The sequence below is a fragment of the Halichoerus grypus genome, chromosome 2 (genome assembly GCF_964656455.1).
Source record: "Halichoerus grypus chromosome 2, mHalGry1.hap1.1, whole genome shotgun sequence".
Classification (NCBI taxonomy): Eukaryota; Metazoa; Chordata; class Mammalia; order Carnivora; family Phocidae; genus Halichoerus; species Halichoerus grypus.
In genome coordinates this window covers 41,221,579-41,237,223 of record NC_135713.1, presented here as the reverse complement: position 1 = coordinate 41,237,223, position 15,645 = coordinate 41,221,579, and the positions used below count along the sequence as shown (strand labels likewise).

Here is a 15,645-nt window from a genome sequence, read left to right as displayed (position 1 = left end):
ATAGTTCAGTAGTGTGTTCAGTATATTCACGCTGCTGGGAACTGATCTCCACTCTCTCTGCTGCTTGCTGTTTCCTGGCATTGGACTACTCCAGATAACTCATGTAATGGAATCATACAATCTTTGTCCTTCTGAGACTGCTGATTTCATAGAGCATAATGAGGTTATGATTATCAAGGTCCATCCATGCTTGAGGCATGTGACAGGATTTCCTTCCTTTCTAAGGCTGAGTAATATTCCACTGTATGCAGAGACTACATTTTCTTTATCCGTTCATGAGTCAACGGACACTTGGGTTGTTTCTACTTCTTGGTTATTGTGAATAAAGCTCGCTCCTATACACATGGGCGTGCAAGTATCTCTTCGAGATCTTGCTTTCAATTCTTTTAAGTATATACCCAGCAGCGGATTGCTGGATCATACGGTAATTCTCTATTTCATTTTTTGAAGCGCCTCCATACCAGTTTCCATGGTGGCTGCCCCAGTTTGCATTCCCACCAACGTGCACGAGGGTTCTGATTTCTCCACACCCTTGTCAACACTTGGGATGTTCTGTAGCCACCTTAATGGATATGAAGTGTGTAATGATTCCTATATAGAAACTATTTTCTCAATGAAGCTTTTAAAAATGATCGTTAAATTAGAATTTAAAAACCTTAATAACCTAGTTGGCAAATACAATGGGAGATACTTTAGAATTATCTCGAAACGGACAGTTTTGACATCTAAGTTGTGCATTTACACACAACCCATTCTTCTTGCAGATCCCCTGACAGATAAACACTGCTTCCCCAGGTGAGGGAGGAAAAACCAAGACACCCAGCAGAATAAAAGGTCTGAAGCTGGCTGGTCCAGTGGGACGGAGGGATGTGAGTAGCGGGGGTCTTGCAGGTCAGCGACGTTCCAGTACAAGTGTGCAGTTAAGCCCTGGGGGTTGTCTGCTGCCCTGTACCAGCCCCAGGGTGGAGAACCTGAAGCGGACATGTGGGCTGCAGATTCAGCTCTGCTACTAACTAGCTGCTCACTTAACTGGTCTGAGCTCTCCCGAAAGGGAGAGTGCTAGAATGAGCGCAGAGGTCACAGGCCTGCCCGAAGGCTTAAGAGAACGCACAGGAATTGCCTGACACTTAGCAAACCACCAGCTCACTGCTAGGCCGCACAACTGTTACTAGACCTTCTCTGGGGCCTGGCTCTCCAGGTCCAGGCCGCGGGTTTCATCAGATTTGTTCTGCACATCTTCTCGGCCATCTTCTGTGTGGCCAGCCCCGGACTGGGACCTCTGCCCCTCCCCGCTCCCCTCTCCTGCAATAGCTTGACCTGACTCACCTCCTGCTTCTCGTCAGCACCTGGCACTCCACAATCTCACCAAACACTTCGAAGCGCCGCTTCAGCTCTCGGGAGCTCATGTCACTGGAGAGATTTCGAACATACACCACACGGCCTTCGCCCTGCTCAAGAAGGGAAACACAGAAAGACCCAGTCACTGCCTGGCTTCCTGGGACCCCCTTGATGGTGGGTTCCTGTGGAGTCCTCGTCCTCAGCCCATGACACCTGGCTGAGTGGGTGACACCAGCTGGGGCTGGAGTCAGAGAGGACGATGACGACCCCTATCCCAGAAGACCTGCCTTGTTGCCAGAGGGGCCGCCGAGTGTCGGATGGGGAATGGCTCCCAAAGGAAGCAACTGCTCGCGTGAAGGAAAGGAGCCGAGAAGGGACAGAGACAAGAGAAGGGTTCATCATTAATGTAACTGCCTACTTCCACAGCTGTGTTCTGAGCCTGGGACTTTTTCTGGTCGTGGGGGAGGTTGTGGTAGAAAGGCAAGTTGCCAAGATGGTAATGGGCAAGGATGGGGAGCCAGGTCGTTGTGGGGGTCACGGTGGGCTGGGAGGAGGGCAAAGGGATGCAGGCCATGGGGCTCGGAGCCACCATCATCCCCAGCTGTGCCAGGCCAGCGTGGAGACACTGTGACTTAAGAGGTCACATCAGGCGAGCTGGGTCCCTCGAACAGCCCAGCAGAGGGAGGGGTGGGGAGAAACCCAGGCTGGAATGTCCCCTCCTCTCCTCTACAATCTGTGACTGGATCCAGTTCAAGGGCCTGCTGCTGGAAGAGCTGCTTTGACCCGCTGGGTCAACTCCAGCTGCGTTCCTGGAAACCTGTGCTCCGGTGGGTCAAACGGACAGGTTCTGGTTTGGACAGGCTTTCTCTGGGAACAGGTTCAGGCCAGTGATTCTGGAGCCGTTCCATTCTCATCTCACAGAGGACAGGGAGGGAAGGTCGGCCCGGGGGCCACGGTAGGCCTCCGCTGCCAATCGCAGGGGAACGGGGTTCTGCTCAGTGAAGGAACGCCCTCCCCCAGGCGCCTGGCGGCTCCTTCAACTGGTAAGGTTCTTTGCTGCTTCAGCCCCATGGTCCTCCTGAAACTGCCTGGTGGCCCCTTTCATCCATCAGCATCTAGCTCCTTGCCGATGTCCTTCCCAGACCGCCCTATGAATACATCCTCCCCGACAGTCAACACACGACTGTTTATTTCGGAGACTTTAGCCTGCCATGATTACTGCCACCGCGCCCCTCCCCACCTCTGATTACAGTGATTATTCCTTGTTTATGAGTCTGCTGCCCTTCTCCCCCTTCTGCCCCAGCCACAGGAATTGGGGGGAACCTTGTCCGTCTCGCTCATGCCAAACACGTCACAACCGCTGAACTGGTCACACATGCATTCCAGGAAGACGCTCCAGGCACAGCCCGTGCTGGTAAGGACCTGCTTGCTGACACCTGTGCACCTCTGGGGTATGCACACCTCGTGTACCCACCCCGCCGTCCCTGCCCCGGAGCACCCGTCATGGGGGAAAGCAATCAAGCGCAAGTCTGTCTTTCTGCGTCCCGTCTTACTTTCCTTTCCCTTCCTTCTAGTGACGTGGAGGGGCTGGTTCCAGCTCTCCTCTGCAGCTTCCTGGCACAGCCTGGGCCCAGAGACTAACTCTGGGGGAGGATGAGGGAGGTCAGTGGGAAGCAGGGAGCAGGCTCTCCTGATCCCTTAGCCCTGATCAAGCTGGGGGACCCTTAGGAAGGACAAGGCCCAACTCCCTTATGTATGGATGAGTAAACTGAGGCTCAGGGAAGCTGGGAGACCTGCCCAAGGTCACACAGAAGGTGGTAGCAGGGCTGCTCTGTGGCCTGGTTGGCCCAGCTCTGCTCCCCGCTGCCCCCCCACCACACACACACACACACAGCCCTCTTGGCCCTGTCGAGCCTCCAATGCTCAGCCCTAAAATCACCACCGGCTCCGTGCCTCACAGCCAGTCCCTAGGCCACACTTTGCACGATGCCACCTCTGGTGCCCTTTGGGGACCCTGGTGCTTTCTGAAGTCAGAGAAATGGAATTATCTTCTGCAGGCCACAGCCAGCCTCAAAGGGCTTCAGGTCTAGGAAGTCCTGGCACGTCCTGATGCCCCTGCTCTTCCCCACTCACTCCGGGCTCCGGGGTCCCAGATCACTTACAATGGCCTTTTCCCGCCGCTTCCTGGCGTGCCGGACGCTTGGCGTTCCGTCTGAACACGGCCCTCTGCTCTCACATCTGTCAGTGAACAAGCAAAGCAGAGGCACTCACTCTCAGGAGGGACCACGGCAGGGTGGGCGGGTGCGGCTGCCCCAGGAAGCAAGGGACGCTTCTTTCGAACTCGCTCACAAGGGCGCCTACAGAAGCCAAGCTTCGCCCCCAGCAGCGACAGCCCGGGACTGCGTGCGGGTCTGCACCATCGGACACATGGCTCTGGCCACAGCTTCTGGGACTGGATTGCTGGGAATCACCGTGTCGCTAATCAGCGCCTTTTTATGCCATGAGGGCTCTTTCGCTTCATTACTGCATTTGATCTGATGGGGGAAAAGCAACCTATGAGGTCTTACATTTCCCCATTTTCCAAAGGAAAACCCCAAGGCTCAGGTTCAGTATGGGATCTGCCTAAAGCTAGAACGTGGGGGAGCCAGAGCTAGAAGGAGAGCTGCTTATCCTAGACACACTGCTCTCTAGCGCTTGCTGCCCAGCCAAGAGGCGAGCCCGGCGGTCACAGCCCCCACGGCCAGTCCGGCTATCAGGCTCTTCAGCCCGGGCGCGCAGTCCCAGGACACTCCTGGGCGCCACATGCCCGCATCCCCTCGCCTGTCCTCCTCCAGGGAGCGAGATGCTGGAGTGGAAGGAGCGTGGCATGCACGGCTGGCGGGAGTCCTGGCTCTGCCCGTTCCGTCTGCGTCCTCGGGAAATTCAGCACATAGGATAAGCACATCGGCTCTCTGGTCAGACGGCCTGCGTTCGAATCCTGGCCCTACCACCTCCCTGCTGGGTGACCTTGGGCTAGTTATTTACATCCCCTTAGTTCCAGTTCTTCGACTCTAAGACAGGGAGAACTGACTGGACAGCGTCTCTGGCCATTTGTGAGCGCAAATTAGAAAATGCTGAGCTCAAGACCTGCTCAATAATTGCTTGCTTGCTTTTCTGTTGCACCTCTTAAGAGCCTCAGCAACCTCATCTATAAAATGGGGATAAGAAGCAGATGTGCCCTCCAAGTGCATCTGTGAAGCTAAACAGGGTCACAGAAAGGGATATGACTTGCAAACTTTAAAGTGCTATAAAGTGCTATAAATGCGTTCTGGGTAGTTCAGTCATCTAAGCGTCCGACTCTTGATTTTGGCTCAGGTCATGATCTCAGAGTCACAAGATTGAACCCCGAGTAAGGCTCCGCACTGGGCATGGAGCCTGCTTGGAAATCTCTCTCTCCCTCTGCCCTGCCCTCTCTCTCTCCAATAAAAAAAAAAGAAAAAGAAAATTGAAAAATAAATAAAGTGCTATAAATAACAGTATCATCATCCCTTTGCAACAGATTGGCAGTTTCCCACCTGAAGAGCTGAGAGTGACCAGAAGGTACTGTGGGGTTTGTTATTTTAAACCAGCTCAAAACACTTGTGGACCAATGTTTGGTATTGGAAGCACGGGTGAAAAAATGTGGGTTTGGAGAAGACGGATGACTAGTTTACCAGATTTACCAGGCGCCAAGTTCTGTCAGCTGAGCAAGAATTGAATTAACCAATTAATTTTCTCTAGGGAGCAGAAAAAGCCAGCCCTGAACTTGGCCCAAAAGCAAGAAGAGGAAAAGGAGAATCCTTGGGAGTTTCTAGAGGAGGAAAAGGAGAATCCATGGGAGTTTCTAGAGAGGCTCCCAACTCTCTGCAGGCAAGTGCATGAATGCAGGCCTTCCCCCAACAGCCCTGAACTGGTCAGGAGGGAAAGGAGGCCAGGAAGCTCCAGTTCCAGCCTTGGGGGATGTATTTCTAAAAGAAAAGAGCCTTAGTAGCTTCTAAGCTACGAAATGTTGCAGAGGAAACTGCCTAATGCAGATGCCAGGAGACTGGAGCCGGAAAGAGGGCTCAGAGAGGTCCGACCAATCATCCTGGCTTATTACATAGAAGGGCTTTTAGAGAAATCGAGAAGGAACTCATTTTGAGTAACAGGTAGTGCAGGGCTTCTTAACCTTAGTGTCTGGAGAGTCTACAAACCCCCTAAAATCGAATGCCCAATTAGAGGTCTATGTACATTTTAAGGGGAAGAGGAGTGTTTGCTTTAATCAGATTTTCAAACAGATAAGAGCTACCGGTATAGATATATAAAGCTGAGTTTTTCTAAGAAAAGATATTTTTCTATTACCTGATTCTGGGTCTCAGAGTCTGGCACTCTGGGGACATCATCATCATTGGGAACTAGTTAGAAATGCAGATTCTCCACCACCACCCCCAGACGCACAGACTCAGACGCTGGGCGGGTGGGGTCCAGTCATCACAGGGTAACGAGCGCCAGGTGGCCGCTGCCCGGCTCCAGACCCGAGAGCACCATCTAGTGGTCATTCACGTGCATCTCAGGCAGAGGGTTTGGGACCTGCACTGACCCTCCTCAGGCCTCCCTCAGGTGAAGAATCAGGTCCTGCTGTGATCAGGGAGAGAAGCAACCTGTCTCCACCAACATATGCCAAACCTCCATTCTTTCTGCCCAGCTCCCCGTGGACTTTTGGACCGGCACCTTCTTTCAGACCAGTTCAGTGAGCCAAGATGGTATGAGCACACAGGCTCATGATACACCATCCATCCCTGTGGGAAGGTCAGCAGCAACCAGGGGGACGGCTGGCTGCTAGAAGTCCTGCACAGCTCAGCAGCACCAAGAAATGGGAATAAACCTTATCCCTGCTTTAAGTCCAGGTATTTTTTTTTTTTTAGAACGCAGATTAGAATTCTGCTAATCTTCCTTTCACATGTAGATGTCACATAGATACTAAACTGGGTCCGATTTACAAATATAAAAGCAGAAAACACAGATGAGTAAGGGACACGTTCATTTAGACATAAAGGCCACGAATGGCCAGGAAGTGGGCTTTCTTCCTCTCCCGGGGCCAAGAGATTTGGGTGGCTCCTGACCATCACACAGCAGGCTTTGCTTGCTTCCAGAACCTGCCCACAACTCCCCCAGGGAGAACCTCCAGGGCCTCGGACCAGACGTGGGCCACACGGGGAGACGCAGCCCCGGCTTCAGGGCTCCTCCCTCCCTTGGCACCCTGGGAACTGCGGTCCTCAGCTGCCCACTGTCCCTCTTGAGGCCACCCATCCGTACCTGAAGGTCCTCCGGGTGGCTGGTGACCAGGAGCGGCAGGCGGAGCCGGAGCTGGAGCGGCTGCGGGAGCAGGGCTGCCGACTGGCCTTGCTTGGGGGGCTCTGGTAGGGGCAGTGGTCAGAGCGAGGGGGGCTGAGCCCTGAGTCGTCCTCTTCATCGTCCTCGTCCTCGTCCTCCTCCAGGAGGAAGCTGCTCTCACCACTACTACTGTTGCTGTCCTCAAAGACTGTGTCATACTCAGCACTCTTACAGGAGGCCAGGTCTTCGTCCTCCAGGGCGGTCTCCAGGAGCCCGAAGTGCTTGGTGAGGCTGGCGCGGATCTCGTGGTCTCTCAGGAGCACGCTGTCCTTGGCGGGGGCACCGCCGTCACAGCTTCTGTCTTCCTCCCTGTCGGAGGCCTGCCCCGCAGCCCATGGGGCCCCTTGTTGGGGCCAGTCCTCAAGGTGGACCCCAGACGGCTCCCAGGACCTCAGCACCTTCCTCTGCAGGGCACCTTCTGGCTTGAGCACCTGGCAGTAATCATGGTCTCCGAAGGAACAGGAGAAGGGGCGCTTCTGACCAGTCTGGGAGGCTGGCTGGGCTGTGGCATGCCGCAGGTGGGACAGGAGCTCGCTCCGTTCTGGGTGCTTCTTTGGCAGCTTGTGGGCAGCCACGGGGGCGGCCCCGAGCTGGAGGCCCTCCAAGCTGGGGAGGCTGGGAGCTCTGTCCTCGCCTGGGCTGTGTTTGACGTCTGGCTTGAAGGGGTCCTCCTCTGTGGGCTTGTAGGGAGGTGTGGTGGGTGGGGTGAGTCCTAGCCAAGCAAGAGGAGAACGCTGTGAGGCGGAGACAGATCACTTCTCCAAAGGACAGAGACTCTAGTCTGGGATGGCAAATAAGCAGCCCAGGTACCACCATTCTCCCAGCCCAACGAATGGCAGGCGTCACTAACCAATCGCTGCACGGCTGGCTGAGGCTGAATGTGGCCCGGGACTCCGCACACAGTCCATGGCCAATCTTGAGCGGGGATGTGACGAAATCCCCTTGCCATCCCTCTGTAGCCTGAGCACAGTAGCCCAAACCTTCAGGTCATTTGAGATAGCCCCTCCTGTTCTACATCCAGTCACTCAACAAGCTCTCTCAACTGGCTCCGAGGTGCCCTGAGTGGGAAGGAGGCAGGCGCCACAGGCCAAACCTCCCACCTGGACCGGGCCGCCACAGTGCCATCAGTGCTTCCCGCATCTGACCTTGGCCTCCCTCCTCCCCAGTGCACCCAAGGGCACTTGCTGAACACCTGCGATCTCTCCCTTTCAGGGGCTCCTGAAGCCTCCAGGATGGAGATCAAACCCTCAGCCCGGCATTCCTCTCGGCCTTCTGTGATGGCTCCTTCCTGCCTGCCCCCCTTTTGCTACGCAGCGACTCCAGGTGACCAGCCTCCCCAGGGGCACCTGTGATTTCACCCCACAGAAACTGAGGGGCAGGATTGATGCTGTGATCAGGGAGAGAAGCAACCTGTCTGCTCCCATCAATCCTGCCCACCAGGGACCTCCTGCCCGCGTCTTCATCTCCCCAGCTTCTGCTCCTCCCGCAAGCCCGGCTCATAAGCCCCCTGCTCTGGAGGCCTTGCAAATCTTCCCGGGCCACACTCTGGCCCCGGCCCGCCCCCTCCTGCGTGCTCCCAGAGCTCTGGCACACACTTTGAACGCGTGTGCCTGGAACAGGACTCGTCATGGCGTGAGTCTGTCTCCTATAGAAGATGGCGGGCTCCTTCGGGGTGAGATGTGTGTCCCTTTCCTAACCCCGCCCTCAGCTCACGTGCGGATCGTTTGCAGCCGATCGGCTGACTCTCCCCCTTACGACACCCTCACTGTGCACCTTCGGGGCCCTGCAGCCTGCGCAGCAGTGGCAGGGAGGGCTCGAGGGGGCCGCTCCGTGTGGGGACTCGTGGCCAGGAGTCGTGTCGCCTCCCCCAAGGGCACCCTACCAGCCGAGCCCCGGGCTCACCTGCCGTGCCACAGAGCTCCACCGTCAAGGTCTGCTCAAAGCTCTTCCTGCCGAAAGGAGGGTCACTGGTGGGGGCGGGGAGGACAGAAAGGAAAGAGGCCAATCAGCAGCAGGCTCCACTTCCCCACCATGCAAGGAGGGCAAGGGGACACTGTGACAGACCCTGGTTCTGCTGCCCACAGACGTGGGTCCCGGGGAGAATTTTCTGGGAAACCCCCATCCTGGCTTAGAGGAATTCAAAGCAGCCTACAGCTCTGGCGGGAGACACAGGAGACATTTTCTGGAGGATGGAGAGAGGGCAAGCATCATCACCCTTCAACACCCTCCTTATTTTACAGAAGGAGCACCTGAGGCCCTGAGTGGGGAGGAGACTTGCCAAAGCCACACAGCATTATCAGCTTTCCCCTGCGGAGAAAAGAATTCCACCCCCCTCCCCCGTCCTGGAGAGGACAGCTTATGAAATGGCCTGAAACCTTAATTCCCCACTTTTCCTGGGCCTGCAGAGACCTCCCTTCTAAGGGACCCCAGCTACCGAGGGCCCCACATGGCAATGAGGGTGGGGGCATGGGATGGGGCAGGCACAGAGCCTGACCACCCACCCAACCCCCCACCCCCGATACACATACCCAACAGGACAAAGACTCATGGAATAATAAACCAGTGATTTCCAAAAATCTACCTTTGTGACAAGGCCAGCATGAGGCACCTGGGAGAGTCTGAAAAGAAGATGAAAAAGAAAAAAATAAGATTCCCCAGCACGGCATCACTAGCAGACGTTTCCCTCTGGAGGAAACCCCGAACTCCCACTGGTGCCAAGCAGGGCTCCCTGTAGGCATGTGACCCAAAAGCCTCCGTCATTTTTAGGGAAGGGCAGGGACAACTCAAAGCCACCTTCCTTCCCAGGGTTTCAGCAACATTAGCAGCGGGAGGGCTACGGGAGGTTTCGGAAAGAGCAGGTGACCCCTTCTGGCCAAACAGTGTAGTACAGTGCGGGGCCGGGGGGAGCCCCAGGAATGGCCAGGGGCTGGAGGGCCCAGGCACAGGTGGACAGATGGATGGACTCGCTAGCTGGACGGGTCGCTCGATACCTCTGTGCCTCAGTTTCTGTGTCTGACGATGGAGATTATGCCCACACCTACCACACAGGCCCCCATGAGGAGTCAGTGGGGTTAAGCTGTGTCGAGTTTTAGACCAGCGCCTGGCACAGCAAGCATACGATAGATACCTGTTATAATCACCACCACTACTGTTACCATTTAAAATTCAACGTCATTAGGGAGCTGGATTTACAGACTCACTCCTTTCGTCACATCACCACCCAGGACGTCTTCTTTAGAGCACTTAGCACAATTTGTAATTATCTTCCTTTTTTATTTACTTTGTGATTGCCTGTCTGCCCCACTGACACATAAGCCCCACGAAGGCAGGCATCTCGCTCCGTGTTCATTAAGTGGTGCCTGGCCCATGCGTGATGAGAAACTCAGAGATGGGTGGGTGATTCCTGAAGATCCGCCCAACTAGCCCATTGCACAGAAAGGGAAGTCGAGAGCTGGAGAGGGGAAGGGACTTGCCCAGCACAGGGCTCCTGGCTCCCGGCGCAGTGGGGTACGCCACGCCCCATCCCTGCCCCCTCTCTTGCAGACCACCGACTCCGACTACCTCTGAAAGGGAGCCGTGGGCAGCTGGGGTCCTCATCCGTGTCCCCACACCCACTCTCACAGGGGCTCTCCAGAGCCGGGATCTGGGGTCCCCGTGGGAGCTGCTGGTCTTGGCCACTGTCCTCATCCGTGGGGCTGCCCAGTGCCCCCGCCATGTCGTAGGCCTCGGGAGCCAGGCGCAGCGAGGGCAGAGCTCCTTGGGGCTCCGCAGGGACCAGAGACTCATCGGAGAATGCCAGCCAGGGACCCAGCTCCGGGTTCAGTCTCCTGGAACGCCGCACGGGGCACACCGCGTTCTCCAGCTTCCTCCCCAGCTTGGTCCACGGCAGGCCTCGGCCCGGTCTTTTCCGGCCCCACTCCTCCTCCTCCTCCTCTTCCTCCTCCTCTTCCTCTTCCTCCTCCTCCTCTTCCTCCTCCCGCTGCAGCCTGGCTGACCGGCTGGCATGTCCTTTCACCTCAAGCCGCAGTGGGCGCAGGCTGGGTCTGGGCCCGGTGCTCCTGGGCGAAGCTGTGATCCTCACCTCCTCCACGGGGGACGGGTGGCCAGGGGAGGCCTGGCTGTCTCTGGGGGGCCTGGGCCTGGGCCGGGGCGTGAGGGAGGCGTAGACAGGTGTGGCCAGGCGGTAAGGTTTGCTGACATCACAGAGGACATCTTGAGCCAGAAGTTCCCTCAGGATGGAGAACTCGGCCCAGGAGCCTTTGGAAGGGTGTTGGGACCGGGGCCGGGGTTTGACCTGCTTGGAGGGGCTGCCGCAGGGCTGGGGGGCTGGCTCTGGGGCCGGTGGGGGCAGCTTCCTCTGGGGAAGGCAGTAGGTGTGCATGTACCGAATGAGTGGCACCATCGCCCGCATGTCCTCCCGGGACCCCTGGGCGCCGGAGCCTGCCCTGCCCGGGGCTGGGGAGTCCTGGGGCGAGGCTGGAGCCGGCTGGGGGCTCGGGCAGTCCTCACCAGCTTCCTCCTCCTCCTTGGCTGGGAGCTGGGGACTCAGGGCGGGTGGTGGCTGCAAGCCCCTGTCTGGGGAGCGGGCTTTAGTCTGGGGGCAGGATGGCCCCGAAGTGAGGTGCTTATGCAGCTCTGTACAACTCCGACTCTGAGACTGCATCGTGGGGGCCTTCTTGTCTTGGGTGCCGTCCACCTAGAGAGAGAAAGAGGGCCGAATAAGGAGGGAGCCCCGCACTGCCCCCCCTCCACTCTGCCCCACGCCTGTAGCCACCGGCTGGGGCCCGCGTGGCATCTAGCAGCGCTCAGGTCATGAGGAGCAAAGGAATGACCAGCCTCCTAACAGGCCTCCCAGCCACGGATTTCACCCCTTCCCGGTTCACTGCTGCAGCCCTGCTGTGACCACCCCGCTCCCCTGCACTATACCCTTCAGTAATGGCACCAGGAACCACATTAGTGGTTGCCTGGGTGTGGGGAGAGGGATTAACTGTACATGGGGGTGCTGGGGAGCTTTCTGGGATGACGGCAATGTTCTAAAACTAAATTGTGGTCATGGCTGCACAACCCTGTCCCTTTACTACAAATCATCGAACTGTTCTTTTGAAATAAGTGCCTTTTATGATACATAAGTGAAACCTCCATAAAACTGTTAAAAAAAAAAACAAAACCCTGTTTCTGCCCCGAGGGCATGGGATTGTGTGCAATAGTCTCCTGCAGGAGTGTCCAGGGACCCAAGGGGAAGGACCGAGCGCAGGCTTTGAGTCACGGGAATGCCAGGAATCACCGGTGAAACCTCTTTGAAAGTCTTGGAAGATGGAGTCCAAGGAGGAAAAGGGATTTGCTTTGCTCCTTGGTGTTCACAACAGAGCCTGGGACTCTCCCATGGCTTCCCCCCTGAAGAAATCCAAACTCTTTACTGTGGTCTCCAGCGAGGATCTGAGGTTTCTGTGTGTCACCCATTAGAATAAGCTCGCTAAGAGCAGGCCACATCTTCCTGTCCCTGCTCTAACCCAATGTTAGAGCACACGGTGCCTCAAACACTGAGATGTAGGAGAAAGTCCAATGCTCTTTCCAGAACCCCAAACTGGCCTGGGCCTCAAGAAGTACCCAGCGCACCAGCTACAAGGGCTATGTGAGGCACAAGGAGGGTAAATGGAAGGTGACTGAACTCGATACCCCCTAATAAGAGCTGAAGGTTGCACCCCTCAGAGGCCACCTGGGGGCCTGGGTGGATTTGGGGACACGTGCACAAATACCTTGACACAGGGCCGCTGATTCCTAGACCTGAGGCCTGCCTGGCGCCAGGCGGTCCCTTCCTTCTGGGTATCGGAGCTTGAGGTTGGGTGGGACGTGGCGAGGAGGAGTTTCTGCAGCTGTGGGAGAAGCAGAGAGGAGAGGAGCTGGGGCTGTGCTCTGCTGGGGGACATGGAGAAACGTGGCTCGGGGAGAAGTCTGAGCCCAGAGCTAGCAGCTTCTTGGGATGGCGCACGCCCTGACCCCGGGTCATCACAGGACTATGGTAAGAATACAGGGAGGGCATTTCATGAATATGTTCCCATTACATTAAGTATAGAAAGCAGATTGTCTAACAATCTAAGCATCCCCATAAAATGTAAATCGTTTTCAGAGTTACTAACCCAGAGTTACTAACCCCCATAAAATGTAAATCGTTTTCAGAGTTACTAACGCCCTGTGCCTTTGAGAAATCCACACAGATCTTGGGGAATGTCTTCCCACTCTACTGTTAAGATATGACATGAACAGTTTATTGGGACACTCTGCATACACTTATAGTACACACATGTGTGCACACACACAATCTGGAAAGTCGGGCACCACAATGATTCTTTGGTATGGGATTCCAGCTGATTTCCCTTTTGTTCTTTTTGCTTATTCATACTGTTCCATTAAAAGTTAATTTCTTAAATTAAAAAAGTAATACTTGTAAATGGTGTAAAAATATATACCACAAATACTAAGGGGTGGACAATGAGAAGCAAGTCTCCCTCCTGCCCGAGGTGTCCCCTTCCTCCTTCCCAGAGGCAATGACTATTAACCACCTTCTTGTGACCCAATCCTGAGGTTTTCGGATCGATCACACAAGAATGTATGTACGTACCACCTCCAACACACCTGATTGTTTTTACACAGGTGGAAGAATACCAGTTTGTCTAGCTTTTCTAAGTTTTCTATAAAAATTGCTGAGACGCTGTTACACTTCTGCACCCAGAGGGTAGGTGCATGGTGCATCCCAGCAAGAGAGCTGGGAGCCGAGCATCCCTGGAAATTCCACCAGGGATCCTGTCCCAGCAAGACTGAGAACAAGTCGGGAAGCATGATGGGTTTTTGCTATAGCACCAATCTTCCCTCAAGGGATATGCCCCCCAGGTCACCCCAGCAAGGAGTGCCAAAGGCTCAGGCACCAGAGAAAAGGCCACTCCTCACTCCCCTAGAAGCTGAGGATTCCCACCACCCCACCTAGACCCCAAACCAACACACGCAGCTCTGTGATTCTCTGACATGGACAGCAAAAGATCCTTGAGCCGGTGGGAGGGACCTGGTTCTGGCCCAGCTCAGCCCCACTCGCTATGAGACCTTGAGCGAGTCCTTTCCCTCTCCAGGCCTTGGTTTCTCCATTGGCATAATGGCAGCAAGAACACTAAAAGACTAGTTATGAACCTTTTTGGACTCAGGAGTTTCCCAAGGGATAAGACAGAAGCTGCTGACCTCAGAGAGACGCATGGATATACAGAGGTCCATGGGTCCTGGTCAGTCCACCGGTGGACTCTCTGGGACCCATGAAAACTGGGCATCTGGATCACTTCTCAGGGCCTTTCTGAACTCTGCGGGTATGCTGGGAGTCTAGAGGGTGAGTCTGTTTCCTGTGCACCTAGCACAGTGCCTGAAGTGCTCAACAGACGTAGGAGGAAAGGCAGTCTGAGGCACGGGAGAGAAACACCCTGTGGCCAGCAGGGGTCGCTCTCTGCCTCTCTGGGGTTTGATCGCTCTCCAGAGTCCCCACACTGAGAATTCCTCTTGGTAGTACTACCGCCAGGACTATCACTTAGATTGTATTTATTGAGCAACTGCTATGTGCCAGGCACCGTTCTAAGTGCTCTCCATGCATTATCTGCTGGACCCCTCTTAACAGCCTTTGAGATAACCGCTATTATCAGCTTCACCTTATGGACCAGGAAGCTGAATCAGAGATATTCGGGATATAAAGGACCCACAAGCACTAACTGCTGGGGCTGGGATTCAAACCCAGTCGGATTCCTGTCAGCAGAAGCCACAACGTGGGACTGAACACATTCTCGTGCCCAGCACACAGTAGGTGCTTACTAAATGTTTCATGCCGCTCTGGGGAACTTGCAGGCAGTGGGAAAGAAGGAAAAGGCTCCTGGACAGAAGTCAGAATACTGACTTGCTCTGTGACCACAGGAGAGTCCCTCCCTGCTCTGGGCCTCAGTTTTCGCAGAGCTGCACTTGATAGTCACCAAGGGCCTTTCCGCTCAGAACTTTCCATGACCTAAGACCCTTCCCAGCTCAATAGGCTCCGATTTTCCAGCTGGGTCTTGTCAGCCCCCAGGAGCTGCAGCGCCAAGGCGGGGACCCCAAGACAGGTGAGTGAAGCTGTACTTCACACGCTCTATGACATCTCAGCTCCCAGCTTCCAACACCCTCAGCCTGCATTAGGGGCAACTGCTTTCAGTAACTTTTGAGGTCTGGACTCCTTTGAGAACCTGATAAAAGCTGAGAGCTTCTCCCCAGAAAACTGCAACACTGTGCAGAAAACTGCTCATTCCCCCATTCCACATATACTCACAGACGGCATTGAACTTCTGCTGGTGGGAGCATCAACCAGCCCAAGCCCTGTGGAGGGCAATCTGGAACCAGCTGTCTAAACTGAAACATCGGGTATCTGTAGGCCCAAGAATTCCACTGCTAGAAACTCACCCACTTAGATGAGGCAAAGGCCTGTGCCGGGGCACTGACCCCCACAGTGTAGCAATCAGAGTTGGAACAACATAAATCTCCACCAACCAGGAGACGAGTTAAACAAGTTACAGTATATCCTTACAAAAGAACACTACGCAGCTGACAAAAAGGATGGAGCAGAGTGACCTGTGCTCATCTGAGTTTTCAAGACAGTTCACTGAGAAAAGGTGCAGAGCGGTGTATAATGTGGACTCCCTTTTGTAGTTTAAAAAAAAAAGGTGGAAGAGGAAAGTCACAAAACAGATCGGTAACCATGGTTACCTCCAGGCAAGGAGAACACAACTGTGGGATGGATAAGGAGGTTTTGCTTTTAACTCTCCACATTTCCTGCTTGAATTTTGACTGTGTGTGCATGCATAACCTTCAGGGAAAGGTTTACATGTGATTTCGAGGGTTCACCACACAAGGAAGGTCAAC

General features: G+C 55.1%; 1 protein-coding gene across 6 annotated transcripts in view; it reads right to left on the bottom strand.

Annotated features, from left to right (window-relative positions):
• PPARGC1B (PPARG coactivator 1 beta) overlaps positions 1–15,645 on the bottom strand; it is a 109,393-nt gene that overhangs the window by 9,630 nt on the left and 84,118 nt on the right. For 4 of the 6 annotated variants that reach the window (XR_013445556.1, XM_036080651.2, XM_036080648.2 and 1 more), the window contains 7 exons: positions 12,486–12,602; positions 10,291–11,425; positions 9,311–9,347; positions 8,632–8,696; positions 6,652–7,441; positions 3,501–3,576; positions 1,327–1,451 (listed from right to left, as the gene is read on the bottom strand). Coding sequence is in view for 4 of the 6 variants with exons in the window: in XM_036080651.2 (XP_035936544.2) it covers positions 1,327–1,451; positions 3,501–3,576; positions 6,652–7,441; positions 8,632–8,696; positions 9,311–9,347; positions 10,291–11,425; positions 12,486–12,602 (2,345 nt within the window). In the remaining 2 variants the exon portion in view is untranslated. The remainder of the gene's footprint in view (positions 1–1,326; positions 1,452–3,500; positions 3,577–6,651; positions 7,442–8,631; positions 8,697–9,310; positions 9,348–10,290; positions 11,426–12,485; positions 12,603–15,645) is intronic. The other 2 variants (XM_036080650.2, XR_004913553.2) reach the window with 2 other exon arrangements.